The sequence below is a fragment of the Chanos chanos genome, chromosome 5 (assembly GCF_902362185.1).
Source record: "Chanos chanos chromosome 5, fChaCha1.1, whole genome shotgun sequence".
Classification (NCBI taxonomy): Eukaryota; Metazoa; Chordata; class Actinopteri; order Gonorynchiformes; family Chanidae; genus Chanos; species Chanos chanos.
In genome coordinates this window covers 3,240,946-3,259,127 of record NC_044499.1, presented here as the reverse complement: position 1 = coordinate 3,259,127, position 18,182 = coordinate 3,240,946, and the positions used below count along the sequence as shown (strand labels likewise).

The following is an 18,182-nucleotide window of genomic DNA, read 5'->3' as shown; positions in this document are numbered from 1 at the left end:
CGTTTTCAATTCATGAGACATCCTGCAGCATGCATAATTTTACACTGCAATAACTTCTATCAAACGAGTGTTTAGTCTGACCTGAAGTGAGTACCCCATTTTTTTTTTTAATGTACTTCAGTCTCAGTGTTGTCTGTTTTGACACTCATTATCCTTAAGGAACTAATCAGTGCTTTAGATCAAATTCTATGTTTAGATTCCATAAGCCTTCTCAAATTAGCAATCTTATCTGCAAAATTATTCCTGCCCCCACCCCCAACCCCAAAATTCAGAGCACTTACTTGCAAGAGCAAGCTGTATCTGGAAAAACAATAAAAGTATTAGAAAAACACTGTACGTTACATGTCCAAAACCATCATACTTACAGTCAATAGAGTCATAGATTTAAAAAAAAAAAAAGAGTCAGAGATTACAATTTGTATGTATGTATGTATCTAAGTATGTATGTATGTATGTATGTAAGTATGATTACCTGAGTCAAGGTTGCAAACAATAGAGAAAAAAACAAGGTGCACATTAGATTCATCTCTGCTGCTGACAGTGGGGCTTCAATAAGTTAGATACATTCAGTAGTCCATACGAAAGAAACTCTGGACGTTGGTGAGCCCCTCCACAGGTATACCTGCATGGTGAGAGCCAATCAGAATGCAGTAAATGAGGCCAGGTGCCTTTGGGCAGTAGATATCATAAGAAGGAAATAGATGGGGAGGGAGGGGGCAGGGTCATCTCTCTGTAGGGCCAAGGGGCATTCTGTTCAAACTGGCTTAATAGGAAGGATTTCCACCTGAAAGATTATATCAGTGCACTTTAATACATATACAGTAACACGTATAGTATTCATTATTACAGCACAGGTAATCCGGCCGTTGTTAACAATAATTAAATAAAATCAAATAAATGACAAGAGCCAAGATATCTCAGTCAGTGTGTTTGTGCCACTGAATTTCCTCTTTGGGATCTGTGTCAGACTGGTAATGGTCCCAACGTCTTTATCCGAGCCAAACTGGTTCCCCATGGAATACCATTATTGTCCAGTCCTGGCGTGGTCTACTGGGTTACAGAAGTGTACCGAGAGATTAAATCAGAGGAAGTTAAGGGTAAAAAAGTGTCCTTTGACCAAACAACAGGAAGTACTCATTTTTCTTAATCATCTCTCACAATCTTATTCACTGGGTCTGAGAAGGAAGTATTTATTTTTTTTCCAGTAATTTCCTAACTCTATTTGAGATGAAACAGTTGTTGTTTGAGGAAACGGACCAACTTTTGCTCAACATTATTAGAAATGTCTTTCTTAAAGTTGTCAAACTGTTTTTCTGAAGGTCATTTAGCCAACAAGTGGTTAAAATATACATTGAGCTGGAAATGAGGCAGCATGTTTTTTGTTTGTTTATTTGTTTGTTTATTGTTGTTGTTGTTTTTGAGTCTGCAGCCTATTTTGTGTTTTATGTCATTCAAAACCCTCGCACATAAAACTCCTCCCCTGGTGATGATAAAACTTGGAGGGTTTAAGTTTTCACCATTTTTTTATTTTAATCTTTTAATCTTCCAGCGGAGCAGAGCCAAACCTGCCAGGCCTTGAGAATACGGCCTGTTCTCTAGTGTGGCGATACAGTCTGCGATCTGTCGTTTTTTGTTTTGTTTTTTTTTTAAAAAAAGAGGGATTTGTCGATTCTTCTCATTATAATCCGAGAAACAATCACTCAGTTGTCTCCGCTGAGAAGAGACAGAGGGACAATGGCAGGTGCCGTTTTTGGAAGACGGATCTAAGATCTACGCAGGAATTAAAAGGAATCATGCGGAGAGAGAGACAGTGAGGGATTAGTGGCTCATTGTCTGTGAATCGGCGAGCTACAGGTGTAGAAGTCTTGCAGGAAAGCGAATAGGCCGCCTTAACTCAAAACCCTGAAACCCAAACCCACACTAATCTGTCTCCAACACAATGTGCCTGGACTGTTGTGATGGGTGGTTTAAAGCCAATATCATGAATGTTGTGTGTAGGATTGAGACACTGAGACTGACGGAGCGTAGACATAGCGCAGTCGTTGCTATGTTCTCTCCGGCAACCAAACAGGGCAACTCTTTTTCCTTGTGTCCCTAGCTTCCCAAAACCTGCCAACTCCAAACCTTCACATTAATGAAATAACATGAGAACTCCCACAGTCAGCAAAACAGAAAACTGCATATCATCCAGCATTCTTCCTCTGAGTTCACAGGTGACCTCCGATTTTTAAAAGAACCCGTAGAAATGACGTGAATTCCTAAAAAATCGTAACAGCGTCAGAAACGTGCAAAACAAGGCGCGTGTCCCTGTTTCTCACGTTGTTTTACTGTTTTTTTTTTCTTCTTCTTCTTCTATTGCGCTCACTTTTACACAGATTAGTTCACAATGTTAATCTCACAGCACAGAGAATGTTACCAAGTGCTTAATCAGAGAACTTTCCCGTAGTGTTTTATGAATGAGATCTGCCGCATTTGTAACACGTTTTGAAGGGGCTTTCTTTTCTTTTCTTTTCTTTTCTTTTCTTTTCTTTTCTTGTCTTTTCTTGTCATATTTATATTGATACTTAGCAATCAGACGTTTTTGTTGCGTTCGTCTTTTCCTGTGGTGTGATGAATGCTGTCGTTTACACTCTAGTGGTCTCAGGGGTAAAATGATTCTACACTCTATTCTGGTTTTTTCACTCAAGCTGTGCATTCATTTACAATGAAAACAGACCCCATTATGTTCTGCCTCCTATAATAGAAGTACACATGGTTTCCAGGACAATAGACGTGTGAGCAGATAAGAGAACGTGACAGAGAAACGTGTGAGTTCTTTCCGTAGATAAACACGCGGTGCACAAGGACATGCACTTATAGGCATTTACGTGAAATGAGATCTGGAGGTGTCTTTTGACGACTGATTCTCTTTCCTAAGCAAGGAAACTGTTTGTTATGGGCCATGAGTGAATTCGGGAGGGTCAGTTCCCAAATTTTATGGGGTGTCAGTACCACATGTTGTTATCTGGCAGGTCTTTGGTCCTAAAACCAACAGAGCAGTGTAGGCTTAGAGAACATTTCTCAGGAGTCTGTATTGTACAGTGCCAAATCACATACAAGAGGAAATGAAGGATAGATAGATAGATAGATAGATAGATAGATAGATAGATAGATAGATAGATAGATAGATAGATAGATGGATAGATAGATAGATAGATAGATAGATAGATAGATAGATAGATAGATAGATAGATAGATGATTGATCTCCCATCAGAAAATAATGTCCTGAGAGCGGTCATCATGAATTGATATAACACACAATAACGAAGACAGAGACAAGGAGAGAACACACACACACACACACACACACACATCAAGTCCATGCTAGTAACTCTCAACTATCATCTTTCAGTTCAAACAAACTTTGCCGTTGTCTCCGACACTTGGTTAGTGAAGTCAGGCTGATGACCTAACACAGATTACCTCCCTAAATTAGGTCTGTGTGACTCCTCATTCTTCTCCGACCAGGTTCACAGATATCGAGCACCTCAGGTGACACTGCTACCAATGACAGGCACTTTAACTCTTTTACTGTGTGTACACCATATAAAATAACATTTTTATTGCCAGTCTGGTAGGGTTGCTGTCTTGCTCATGTATGTGGTTGTTAGCCGCTAGTTTGACTAGTAGTTGCTACGGTAGCCAGCTGGGAAAGAGCGCCGACATGTTTCCATCGTTCTCGTCACCCACGACCGAATCGGCTGCACTGCGGTACCTCTGACATAGACACACAGACTGTATCACTAATACATCATTATTAGCACAGTCGATTTATTCACTGAGGGTTTGACAATACTGATCAGAGATATTGCTGTTGAAAAATCATGTTGAATATGATGAAATCAGTAGCCGATGATGATGATGATGATGATGATGATGATGAAATCAGTAGGAGAATGTGATGAAATCGGTGACAGAGAAATCAGTGATTAAAGTGAGTCATCGTTTAACACAGAAGTGTATTATCACAGGGAAGGAAATTACTACGAGGAAGTAAATGAACTATTTAATTAGGAAAACAGGAAGTCAAAAAAGTAAAGCAAAAAAACAAAAACCAAAAACTTGTATGTGTTTGGTGTTATGTAAGCAAATGTGATATCCTGTTGGCTGTATCTCTTTTTTCTTTTTGAGAAATGACAAAGCGGATACAATAACAATGAGCTAAGAGCAACCCCCCCCCCCACCACCCCCCCGGCCCCACCCAGCCCCGCCCCCTTTCGTTCTGTCTCTGAGCCAAATGAGTCATGATGACATAGTGTCTATTGTTAACAAGCTGTGAGGTGCTTCTCCTTCCCACGGCGAGGTGTCAGGTGGCATCTCCGGCCTTCTCCGCATGCTTCACGACATGGAATTCCAAGGAATTCCACTCCGCTTTCTCTCGCTGTTCTACTCTTCCACCCCGAAGGCACGTTGTTGAAAATGAGGCCATTTACTGGGGGGGCGGGGGGGGCGGGGGGGGGGGGGGGGGGGGACGACACAGTCATCGAAGAGCAGTTATTTAATTATTGTTCTCTGAATGAAATCTGAATTTGATTACTGATGGACAGATTCACTTTATCCATCTGTCTGTCTGTCTATCTGTGGTCCACCACTAGACTTTCACGTATTTTTCATTTTGATAAAGTCAGATTTGTTGGTCGGTAGATGGACGGATGACCGTACATGGTCCCAGACAGCTGTTTCTGCATTAATTACTTAATCAATTACATTATAATCAATTACATTATTTAATCAATGTTTCGACTGATGGTTTATGAGTCTGTACTGACCCATGCTGTAATTACAAATCAGTTACAGGTAATTACACTTTAATTACCATATGGCAACTTTAGGGTGCAGACCCTCAGTGTGACTGTGAATGAGATCAGCCTCAATTCACTGTGATTATGAATGATAATGAAATGCTTAATTTACTGTGATTGTGAATTATAATTACAGGCTTGATCCACTGTCAATGTGAATTATAACAATAGGCTTGATTCACTGTGAATGTGAATTAAAATAACAGGCTTAATTCACTGTGAATGTGAATTATAATAACAGGCTAAATTCACTGTGGTTGTGAATTATAATAATAGGCTTGATTCACTGTGATTGTGGATGATAATAACAAGTGTAATTCAGAGTAAATGTGAATGATCAGCAGTCTTAATGCAATGTGAATGTGAATTACAGTAACAGGTTTAATTCATTGTGAACGTGAATTAAAATAACAGGCTTAATTCGCTGTGAATGTGAATTATAATAACAGATCAGCAGTCTTAATGCAGTGTGAATGTGAATTATAATAACAGGCTTGATTCACTGTGATTGTGGATGATAATAACAGGTGTAATTCAGAGTAAATGTGAATGATCAGCAGTCTTAATGCAGTGTGAATGTGAATTACAGTAACAGGTTTAATTCACTGTGAATGTGAATTATAATAACAGGCTTAATTCACTGTGAATGTGAATGCGACTATGAATTTTTCTAACAAAGGACAGATATCAGCGTTTTGATGCCAAGAAAACATGCTTTATTGTGAGAAGTGTGTTCCAGGCAGAACTCGCCCAGTAAACGTACACTTTCAGCAATAGGATCTGATACTTCATCCAGAGGGACAGGTGTGACTTGAGGCAAGAAGTGATGTGACACTGAGTCTATTGGTGTGACACTGAGTCTATTGGTGTGACACGAAGTCTATTGCTTTTTTATTGTTTTTCAACAACCTCATAACTGCACCACCCTGCACTGTACACGGCAAAGCCACAACCTCATCTTCCTCTGGAGGCCCTCTGCTTGGGGAATTCTCTACACATGTATGACATTTTCATTTATTTACATCTTTTTTTTACCCAATTAGACAAATTAAAGGAACAGTTGGATGGTAGTTACATTTCAAGTCCTTTATAAGTTTCATTCACTTGTTGTTGTTTTTTTTCTCTGAAATTTAGCTTTGGGATTTTTTTTGTTGTTGTTCAGCTTTGAGAAAGATAATGTGTTGATTCATTGTTCAGCAATGAAACAAACTAAAGGCAATCACAGAATCACAAAAAAGAAATGAAATCACGGTTTAGTCAAAAGATTAAGTCCATTAAAGAAATCAAAGCTAATGATCCACATGAAATAAAAATGGACCACCTGTTATCAGAGAAATGTTTTGACTCATTTAATCTGTAAACTGTGTAAATGTCATTTGGAGATAAAAAAAAGTTTGGTCTTCTCTGGTGGTGAAAAGTCACAGTTTCGTTGATCCATCCTGCTTTGCCTCTATGAATTTTTGTCTTCATTTATAAATCTGTCTGCAATAGAAATGCACAGCTGTAAAAGACACAATGCAACAAAACATCCTACCAAATCATCAGATAAATATATTTAAAAAAAAAAAACATTTAAGTATAACTTACCTAACACGAGACTATTTTCAAACAAAATACATTTGCTACATGAACTAATGGTGTTCAGTTACTGTTCTAGAACAATTCATATATTGTATGATAAAAGGCACTATGATATTTAATGATAATTTAATATATATATATTAAATCCAGCCAACAAATAAATACAAATCTGTGAGCCAAAAGAAAGTTTTATGTTTCCAGAAGCCCACAGTAAATCTAACAAAATAAAAGCCTATGGTAAATCTAACAAAATAAAAGCCTATGGTAAATCTAACAAAATAAAAGTCTTAGACCAATCTAGAATTTCTGTTTATTCTATTTATTATAATTTCCATGTTCTAACACTAAATTTCACTATTCACGTTTAAAACACCACACTGTTGACAGCTCTCATTTTCGACCTCTTCAACGTTTTTCCACAAAACCTTTTATTCGATGTTTTCACCGTTCTGTCCAGACAATACACCACGTTTCACAAACGACACACGTGTACAAGTCGTTTCCTTCCCGTGTCAAATCATTCGTCTCCGGTGAAAAGCCGTTTGTCTCGTTATGCCTGCGCTCCCTCGCGTTCGGAGGTTCTAAGCACACGTCTAAGAAAACATGCACGTCTGCTCCTCATTCACCTCCAAGAATGAGGAACTTCTCCCTGTCGCGGTTCCCGACCTTACACAGCCATATAGCCGTTCTCCGTCGCCTTTGACGTAACATTATCTTCTTTTGGACTCATCTACACAAAGAGCTCCAGTGCAGAATGCTGTTGTCTTTGACTTTAAACCATAACTGACAGAATGCTGTTGTCTTTGACTTTAAACCATAACTGACAGAATGCTGTTGTTTTTGACTTTAAACCATAACTGACAGAATGCTGTTGTCTTTGACTTTAAACCATAACTGACAGAATGCTGTAGTCTTTGACTTTAAACCATAACTGACAGAATGCTGTTGTCTTTGACTTTAAACCATAACTGACAGAATGCTGTTGTCTTTGACTTTAAACCATAACTGACAGAGATGACGTGTAACATTACGCTGTGGAACGGGCGACGTCACACACGGTCGCGTCTACTCCAGCACAAGGACAAACTCACACGGTCACGTCTATGCCAGCACAACGACAAACGCACACGGTCACGTCTACGCCAGCACAAGGACAAACTCACCGTACTCTCCTCTGTGCTAGTCCACACTCCTCTTCCCTCGGTAAATGACTACAGAGACAGAAGATGAGAGATTTACTCAAGAAACTCAAGACAAACGCGGCTTATGCATTAAAACACTGTCATGAAATGTTAAAGACAAAGATTCTACAGAGAGAATAGCTCTGTATTGGGATACCTACCCATTCCTACACTGTTCCCTGAACAAGAAACTGGAAAGGAACAGGAAAAGCCATAAGTACATTACTATGAGGTTTACGGTTTACATAGCATATTTTAATGACTGAAACGTTGTGCTTGTTGAAAACTGTTTTTGATGTAAAGGGCTTGATTTAAGACACTCCTCACAATGCGACAGACAAGAATCCGACTTCAACAAATCAACTTTAGATTTTACCTCAAAGTAACTTAGGTTGGAACTAAAGATCTGTGAATTGAAAGCTGTAAAAATACTGAATCTTACAAGAACTTTTACTGCATCGTATTGTATTGTATTGTATTGTATTGTATTGTATTGTATCGTATCGTATTGTATTGTATTGTATTGTATCGTATTGTATCGTATTGTATCGTATTGTATTGTATTGTATTGTATTGTATTCTATGCTAATATGATTACTAAGCACTAATGAGACATAGTACCTGAGTACAGCCTCCGCGGGCAGAACGTGACTTTGGTACCGTTCCGTGTTACCGGGGCAACCACAACGGTGTAGACCTCCCCGCACATAATTTCGGAGACTTCGCAGGCGGTGGCGCCCGGCGAGGGGCTGCAGGTGTAGTTGGCACTGGTGCCGTACAGGTCTGCGGTGTAGTTATGCTGGTTTCCAGAGGAACGCCAGTACACCTGGAGCGTGTTGTTGGCCATGCGGTAAAGCCGCACGCTGGACGGACAGCAGGCACCTGCCCACACAGACAGAGAAACTATCAGCTATGGTAACACAGCACTCTGACACAGCACCCTGCAGTGGATGTTTGGTCAACAGAGCACAGCACACACACACACACACACACACACACACCACACAGACACAAACATACACACACACACACACACACACCACACACACACACCACACACACACGCACACACACACCACACAGACACAGACACACACCACACACACACACCACACAGACACCAGACAGACACAGACACACACCACACACACACCACACAGACACACACATACACACACACACACACACAGACACACACACACATTAATACAACATGAAATTTGGTACTTAATTCTGTCAACATATGAAGGAATCTTTTTACCTTTTTACAGATGCTCAAGTGAGGACATAAGTCTAAAGACTGGTATTTCTCCAGTGTGAGGCTGTGAATCAGGCACTGCAGTATAAGTCTAAAGACTGGTATTTCTCCAGTATAAGGCTGTGGATGAGGTACTGGAGAAACGCTAGCTCCATGCAGCAGGGTTATCACTGCAACCACCGATTCTGGACACTCTTATTTGGTCATCAGAATAAATTAAAACAGAGAAGCCCAGACTAAGTGAATTCAAATGTCCATTCCTAATTTTGTTGACAGCTGGTTAAGTCTGTTTCTCTACATTATTGTAATGAAATATTTACAGTAGTATGTGACTCAGAGGTCATCCATTTGGCTTGGTTGGAAAGTGCAGTGAGTTTAGTTTTGAAGAAACTGAGGTCAAAATAAGGTGCGTTATCGCCGTTTGTGTCGTAGAAGTGGTTGTCATGGTGACAGTGCTCACTGGAAGAGAAGCCGCGGTAGCTGCACTGAGACTTGTGTCCCGTGGCGCTGACGGCTTCCATGGTAACCGTGTAGTTTGTTCCACAGGTGATGCATCCCATCAAGCAGTGCGTGTCCATGGTGTGACATTTGGCGTGACCTCTCGGTGAGGTCAGCGAGGTGACATAAGACCGTGCCCCCGCAGCGGCGGACCATGTGACATTTGTCATGGCCTGAGTCACCTGTTCAACGCTGACAGACGCTGGACAGCAGGGGCCTAAAGAGAGAGACAGAGAGACAGATAGACAGACAGACAGACAGATAGATAGATAGATGTTTAATGTTTAATTTCTCCTCCATCTAAAAATGTCGATGAAGTCAATGACACTTCAGCAGCAGACGCGCTGTCAACAGTAGTGACTGTTCCCTGACAGAATCCCCACAGGATAATATAGTAAATGTGGTAAAAACTAATCTGCTTTGTCGGTGTAGTATGTTTCAAATGAAAATAGCTGCCGAAAGTTGTGCTACAAATATGCCACAGAAGAAAATAAGGATTTTAGTCAAATGAGTACACATCTTTTAAAAACCAGAAACTAGTCAGCCAATAAAAAGAGGGGTAATGAAATATCCTCCTTTGGGCTCCGCCCTCCCTTCCCCTCTTCTCCCTTTGGTCTACCTGTCTCCAAGGGAACGGTGTAGCTGGGGAGGCTCCGCCCCACGGAGGTGGTGGCGTAGGCGCTGGCCTCGTAGGTGGAGCCACAGGGCAGGCTGTAGATGTCGCAGGACGTCCCTCGGGAGTGACAGGTGTGTGTGTCAGATCGACCCACGAGGGTCACAGTGTAGTTAGCCTGAGTGTTAGGGGCTCTCCAGTACACACGCACACTGGAGGAGTTAGTCTGGGTCACATTCATGATCTGAGGACTACAAGGAGCTAAGGGGAGAGAGAGAGATGGAGAGAGAGAGAGAGAAAGAAAGAAAGACAGAGAAATGTATGCAAAATGAACAGTACGGTGGTAGTGGAAAAGTGTGTTGTGTTTCTGTGTTTGTGTGTGTGTATGGTCCTGTCATATAAAAGTGTGTGTATGTACCTAAATGTCTATATATATGACTGTTTGTGTGTGTGTGTGTGTGTGTGTGTGTGTGTGTGTGTGTGTATGTTTATGTATGCATACATGAGCTGGTATGTGTGTATATACCTAAATGTCTATATATGACTGTGTGTTTATATGTTTGTGTGTCTGTGTGTGCTTGTGCACCATTAAGTATGTACATATCAGTCTCCTGTGTGTGTGTGTGTGTGTGTGTATACACAGGTCTCCTGTGTGTGTGCATGTGTGTGTGTGTGTCTTTGAGACGATATGTGTGTGTATACCGGTCTCCTGTGTGTGTGTGTGTGTGTGTGTGTGTGTGTATACCGGTCTCCTGTGTGTGTGCTCTGCAGGTGTTGTTACAGCCCCGTAGGTCACTGCATGGCCTGACCACCACACTGTACACACTGTTGCAGGTGAGGTCAGAGAGGGCGCACACGGGCGCCGTGTCGTTACAGTGGATGACGTCACTCTGGTCCGCCGCGATTGTCTCGTACAGCTCCGCCCCTCGCACCGCGGACCACATTATCTCCAGTGTCTCCGTGGAAACCAACAGCACAGACACGTCCTCTGGACAGCATGGGACTGCGGCCGACAGGAAGGAGCAGTCAGACATGAGGGATGGGAAAGCACAGATGTGTGATTAACTCCTCATTCATAAAACACACACACAAAAACATGAACCGACAATGATTATGTCTTTCTGTGATGATGTCATTGTGCAATATATAATATTTGTACTGAGAGTTATTAATCGTTTACACGTCTGGGTAACGTCCAGGTAACGTCCAGGTAACATCTGGGTAATCTGTAATGTGTAATTGGATGAGATTTATAATTTGGTGAAGGCACTGTTTGTGTGTGAATAATAAATATGGTTTATGTGACATGAGCTACATGTCTTATGCCAAGTTTTCTGTAACTCGTCAAATTCTCATCTTTCTGCACCACTTTAAAAATGTGTGCAGATATAGTTCAATTATTAAATAATGTTGGGGTGTGCAGTGTTTTGTGTATGTGTGGATGTGGATGTGCGTGCGCGTGCGTGCGTGCGTGTGTGTGTGTGCGTGTGTGTGTTGGGCTGGATTACAGTTTGGTACGAGGCTTCTTGGATCTGTTTCAACAGACCTTGAGCCAAACCACAGCCCAGCGTAGATTTGCATATGCCTTGATCTACACTGTCTGGCTTTCTGTGTTCTGAGTTGGCCAAATATTACAGGTACACCATGCAAGGGTAGTTTTGTGTATATGATGTCATCACTAAGCCCTAATGAAGCTGCTTATCATTTTGGTATCGTTATTACGCACTGGTTGTGTAGTTGACCACAGGGCCAGGTGGACTGGATCCAGCCTGGTTGTAGGCAAACACGGTGGTGAGGTAGGTGTAGCCGCACATGCACTGAAAATGACAGGAGGTGTGAGTGGTGTTGCAGCGTTCCTCTGCCCCGTCGTCCCGCTTGACGTAGGCGATGTAGTAATCCACCCACGGCACCGTGGACCACACCACCGAACAGTTGCCTGGCGTTGGCTCCTCCACCCAGATAAAGTCAGGAGGACAGGGGTCTGCCAAATCAAAACACTTCCTGATAAAGACTGTGGTCCTGATAAAGACAGTGATCCTGATAAAGACTGTGATCCTGATAAAGACTGTGATCCTGATAAAGACTGTGGTCCTGATAAAGACAGTGATCCTGATAAAGACTGTGGTCCTGATAAAGACTGTGATCCTGATAGAGACTGTGATCCTGATAAAGACTGTGATCCTGATAAAGACTGTGATCCTGATAAAGACTGTGGTCCTGATAAAGACTGTGATCCTGATAGAGATTCTGATTGTGATAGAGATTGTGATAAAGACCGTGACTGTGATAAAGTGCATGACTGTGATAAAGATTATGATAAAGATCATGGCTGTGATAAAGATCATGACTCTGATAAAGATGATGACTGTGATAATGATTGTGACTCTGATAAAGACTGTGCCTGTGATAAAGACTGTTCCTGTGATAAAGATTATGATAAAGATTATGACTGTGATAAAGATCGATACAGATTGGAATAATGATGATGACTGTGATAAAAAAATGTGATTGTGATAAAGATCACGACTGCTATAAAGATTGTGACTGTGATAAAGATCATGACTGTGATAAAGATTGTGATAAAGGTTGTGATAAAGATCATGACTGTGATAAAGGTTATGGCTGTAATAAAAAAGGTGATAAAGGTTATGATGAAGATCATGGCTGTGATAAAGATCATGACTGTGATAAAGATTGTGATAAAGGTTGTGATAAAGATCATGACTGTGATAAAGGTTATGACTGTAATAAAAAAGGTGATAAAGGTTACGATGAAGATCATGACTGTGATAAAGATCATGACTGTGATAAAGATTGTGATAAAGGTTGTAATAAAGATCATGACTGTGATAGAGATTGTGACTGTGATAAAGATCTTGACTGTGATAAAGGTTATGACTGTGATAAAGGTTGTAATAAAGATCATGACTGTGATAAAGGTTATGACTGTCATAAAGGTTGTAATAAAGATCATGACTGTGATAAAGGTTATGACTGTGATAAATTTAAATGACTGATAATTTAACTGTTTAGACTCATGTAAACCGTTTCTCAGACGTGTGTGGCGGTCTACAGCTCTACGTACAGGTGAGCTGGTCTTCAGGGGTGGAGGGTTCGCTGGGCCCGGCCTGGTTCTCTGCCGTGACCGTGATGGTGTGGTTCTGCCCACAGCCCAGCGGACTGATGACACAGTAGGTCTCCATGGTGGAGGAGCAGTTCTGACCGTTGGAGCTCTGAGCGACGTAACCGTCCGCCCCGCGCACGCTGCCCCAGAACACTACCAGACCCAACGACCTCCCCGGCATCAGGGATATCTGCACCTCCGCTGGGATAGGAGGACCTGAAGGAGAGCAGGCAGAGAGAAGGAAGACAAGAGTGGAGGGAGAGAGACGGGGGGGGGGGGGATGCAGGAATGCACATGTGCACAGACAAAACGTAAACATGGAGGCACAAACACAAACATCCATACCCATACGTACACACACACACACACACACACACACACACTTAAAGTTAGCATTAGAATTACATAAAAAAAAAAAAAAAAAAGATTTTGAAGATCTTTTGGTTGTCGACTGAAAAGGGATCATCTGTGATGACCTTGTGATCGGTTATGTCTGTTTTTCATGTGTGTCCTTACGTGTGATCTGGTAGACTGTCATGTCATCGCCCGGGTTACCGTCAGGGTCCCAGGCAGTGCCCTTGATGCTGTAATTGGTTCCAGGCTCAAGGTCGCTGAAGGTCACGGTGGTCTCTGTGGTATTGAGTTTGGTCCTGGTATCTGAGCCCTGCATGATGATACACAGGGTGTATAGAACTGCATGTTCCACTGGCTCCCAGCTCACTACGATGGTGTCATTACTGGGAGAACTGGCGTTGAGAGCTGGGGCAACCACCACTACCAGAGAGACAGAGAAAGAAAGAGAGAAAGAGAGGAAGAGAGAAAGCGAGGGAGAGAGAGAGAGAGAGAGAGAGAGAGAGAGAGAGTGAGAGAGAGAAAGAGACAGAGGGAGAGAGAGAGAGAGAGAGAGTAGGACACGGGAGTGGAAGTAAACAGAGGAGGAGAAAAGAGAGGGAAAGTAAATTAACCAAAAGAAAGAAAGAAAGACAGAGAGAGAGAGAGAGAGAGAGAGAGAAAGAAAGAAAGAAAGAGAGAAAGACAGAGAGAGAGAGAGAAAGAATGCTGTCAGTAACAGGCTCACCTCATAAACTACTGCTTCCAGTGGTGAGTCTGGTATTACATCAGCAAACAATGACACTACCAGCACACTCACATTAATCAAGCACTGTAAAATTAGGACACTTAAACCGCTAGTAAATAGTGTGTGTCTGGTCTGTTTGTTTGAAGTGTATTAAAATGTTCTTGCGCATCAGAATATCCTTAAGGTCAGCTGTGTGAGACTTGGACAGTTTTTTTCGAAAAGCCACGTGACTCTGAGGGCACTTCATAGAATGGCAAATTCCTTGCTGGGTGTGAAACTGAATCAATTTCTTTCGTCTTATATTCCGTCAAACTGGTCCTTGGGGACAAGAAACAACCCAATTCTCAGGATTTATCTTTGCATATTGTATGATGTCTAGAGCACACAGGTGGATACAGTTACCAGTGAGATCCAATAAAGCTTTGGGCGTCCACAGCAACAATAAACAGGAGAAATTAATACCCGACGTTGGCCAAAAGTTTAAAATGACCATTCTTTGTTATCAAAACAAAACAGCATATCTGTTTACTCCTTCATGCTCTGATTATGATCTGAAGTGAACAGTATATTTAATAGAAAATGTCGTAGTGAAAGTTCGGGGTGTGTTGGCCATTAAAAGGCGAAAGCTCTGTTGCGTAAGTGTAATTGTGTCGATTATACGCCTAATGTCTTTCATGTGTCCATCATTCGTACTAATAGACAGTATATAACAAAACATCAAAGAGCAAAAAAGAGAAGAAAGGTTAAAAAAATAACTGAAAAGAAAATGTGTGTGAACTGTTAGTATACGAATTAAAAACGATCTTATAAGATCCTTTCAATTCGTTCTGACATGTTGTAAGGTAAGGGACAGTGTAATGGAACAGCTGGCCCTCACCATCTCCTTCATTAAAATTCCGCGCTGAAACACCTCAGTCAGGCTGTGTAGGTTTACCTGAACCTCGTCTCCCTCTCTCCGTGTAGCTCACTATACCTGTTTTTGCCTCTACGGGTAGAGAAGGTTGGCTTCTCCCTCCACTGTTAACAGACATAACGCTGAGGGTGTAGTCGGTGTAGGGCTGCAAGTTAAGCACTGTCCCGGGAGAGCTGTTTACTAATGTTTCAGAGAAAAACCCGTCGAATGTTTGAGCTCGTAGGATGTAATCGGTGGCGCCAGGAACCTCATTGAATTCAACCGTGATGCTGTCGCTGTGTTTGGAGTACGCCTGCTCAATGGATGGGACCTCAGGCGCTGGAGTCACACAAAACAGAACAAAACAAAAACAGAAACAACAAACAAAACGTCACATACGTAACAGAACAATACAATCAGTTGAATCGATTAAACGAAAAAACCTTACCTGTGGTTTCCTCCGTCTCTGCGCTGCTCAGCACGTTGACCGCGTTATCCATGGCCTCCACGCGCATGGTGTACACAGTATTTGGAGACAGTGAATTAACGGAGCCCATGACGGTATTGCCGCTGAATTGCGCGAAGACGGATGGCTCCGGTGAATTTTTCGGTGTGGCAGTGATTTTGTACGAGCTGGCACCAGAGTGACCACTCCAACGCACGGTCATACTTTTAGAGGTCACCGTATACACCGACAAAGTAATGTCTGAGAAACAGAAGTGAGGTGTCAGTGTGGTACATGAACCCAGTTTAACGTAGATGACATGCGTAATTTAAATTAGTGAAGTGAGCTGTGCGGCCTGCAACGCACAACCATTTGTGTTTGTGAATTATTACCACTTTCTTTGAGTAAAATTTTTAAGAAACTTACCATTTTGAGCGGCACAAATCTGAAAATCGCAGAACACAAAACTGGGATGAATTAAGGATGTAGAAGAACGCACACACATACACAAATGCAATAAAATACACAAGAGTCTTGGTGAACGGTTTCATGAGCTATTACGCTGTCACGCCGCATTAGGTCTTATCAGCATGTAAGGAAGAGAATATTTTTATCATCACTCAACAGAGATTTTAGGGTCTGGTTCTGTCTGGTTTTTTTTCCCCCAGCCCCAATGAATAGTCTGTTGAGTCAGGGGTTCTTTCGCACCGACAGCTACTCAAAGCACCACTGTATTTTTTTTAAAATACAAGGCAAAGGCAAAAATACAAAAATACCTTTACCTTCCTTTAAACAAAGGCAAATTTAAATGATTAGGCTACATATGCGGTTTGATGCTAAATTATATTCAAAACAAAAGATTGAACAGCTACCATTAAAGGTAGAGCCTATATTAAAATATTCACCTTACCTCAGATAAAGCAGTGGTCAATAAGAAAAGCTTTAACAATTTTAAATGTAGCACTCCCATCGTTTAGATTTTCTGACGAGTCGCCGCCTCAGGGTAAAGGATGATCTGCTGTTCTGTCTTAGAATATCTTCAGGGTACTGACTAGAGTTTAAGGTATCTTTTTCTTTTTTCCTCGTCCTTCTCTTTTTTTTTCTTTCTTTCTTTTTTTTTTTCTTATTAGCCAACAGGTATTTTATTGTTCAGCGAATGCTGGATACTTTCGTGTGACCACTCCCTCCGGCAGAACGGAGCGGACCAATCAGCGCCGGAGGAGTGGGCAGTAGGTAGAGGTTTACCTGTTGTAGCCTGAGGGGAATTGGTCTCCTGTTTTTACATCGCCTAAATGTCAGAGCTGTTTTAATAAAGAAACGCAAGGAACTAGTCCCGGGTGATAAAACTATCCCCTGTAATCTATACCTTCTGTGCAATTGGCTTTATATGAGGCTAAATCATTGTAACAAGTTGTTTCTCTTTACGTCTATTGCCATACAGCACTGCAATGAAACCTGAAGCGACAGAAACGTACATTAGTCGTATATAATCCACGCAGTCTGTTTTTACATGTAAACAAGTCAACTGATCCATAGCGATATTAGACACGTGACAATATAAATCATTTCAGAGGGTTTTAGCACTAATACAAAGAACAGTGAAATGTACTGCTCCCTTTGTCAAGGAACATAACTGAAATGAGATACATACAACTAAGTACAGTAATGTAGGTACACAGCGTCCTGACCTACATCTGTAACGGCTGAAAATATTTTCCAAAGGGTATTTTTTATGCTGTGTTTTCCCCTCATGTCCTGCCCCAGCCCCCCCCCCCTCGCTTTCAGTCCTCATGTTTTGGGGGTTTTTTGGGGGGGGGGGGGGGGGGGGGGGGGGAGTAACTGTACTGACAGATGGAGCTGTTCTGGCCCAAAAAATGAGCAGCACTCCAGCAGTTTATCTCTGATGTGTACACTGTCTATGTTTCACCTGTTTGCCATGGCTCTATATCCATTTATAACTCCATATCTCTGTCTGTCTGTCTGTCTGTCTGTTTCTCTCTGTCTGTCTGTCTGTCTCTCTCTCATTCCCTCTCCATCTCTGTCTGTCTCTCTCTGTCTCTGTCTCTTTCTGTCTGTCTGTCTGTCCATCTCTCTCTCATTCTCTCTCATTCTCTCTCTGTTTCTGTCTTTATCTGTCTCTTTCTGTCTCTCTCTCTGTCTCCGTCTCTTTCTGTCTGTCTAGCTGTCTGTCTGTCTGTCTGTCTGTCTGTCTCTCTCGCTCTCTCTCTTTCTCACAGTTCCTGAACCATTATAGAGTTGCTAAAACCAACAGGTTGTGTCTAAAACAGTGTTTCTCAGTCCTGCTCCTGGGGGACCCCTGCTCTGCATATCTTCTATCTATCCTTGCTCTGAACACACCTCATTAGTGATTAACATGCTCTTGATTAAATCAGGTGTGCTCAGCAAATCAAAAGTGCCCCTGATGAGTTCAGTCAGGTAGGTACAATTACAATTACAATTTGGTATTTGGAAGACGCTTTTAGCCAAAGCGACTTACAATCAGTGCATCAGTCGGATTCCTAATACCTCGTAGAGCAAGGAAAGATGGAAAATGTGCAGAGCAGGGGTTCCCCCGGGAGCAGGATTGAGAAACACACATATACATACATACACACAGAATTCACACACTACTTTTTCTGATCCATCATTCAAAAGGAGAATTCCTCTTCT

The 18,182-nt window shown here is 41.8% G+C and overlaps 1 protein-coding gene across 1 annotated transcript; it reads right to left on the bottom strand.

Annotated features, from left to right (window-relative positions):
* Positions 1-7,602: 7,602 nt before the first annotated feature.
* Positions 7,603-16,482, bottom strand: fndc7a (fibronectin type III domain containing 7a). The gene is made up of 13 exons (XM_030773140.1): positions 16,423-16,482; positions 15,939-15,957; positions 15,516-15,773; positions 15,149-15,406; positions 13,614-13,871; positions 13,059-13,313; positions 11,700-11,954; positions 10,719-10,976; positions 9,980-10,234; positions 9,323-9,577; positions 8,226-8,486; positions 7,766-7,795; positions 7,603-7,634 (listed from the first exon to the last, which is right to left on the bottom strand). Exons 1-13 carry the CDS (start codon positions 16,480-16,482, stop codon positions 7,603-7,605), a joined length of 2,454 nt encoding a protein of 817 aa, XP_030629000.1.
* Between the last annotated feature and the right edge of the window lie 1,700 nt (positions 16,483-18,182).

Excerpts from the sequence above, each read along its gene's own strand:
- fndc7a (XM_030773140.1), bottom strand. The coding sequence starts at position 16,482 with ATGGGAGTGCTACATTTAAAATTGTTAAAGCTTTTCTTATTGACCACT. Across the intron at positions 15,407-15,515 it reads AGAGACGGAGGAAACCACAG|CGCCTGAGGTCCCATCCATT; the intron begins GTAAGGTTTTTT and ends GTGTGACTCCAG. Across the intron at positions 13,872-15,148 it reads ACCCGTAGAGGCAAAAACAG|TGGTGGTTGCCCCAGCTCTC; the intron begins GTATAGTGAGCT and ends TCTCTCTGGTAG.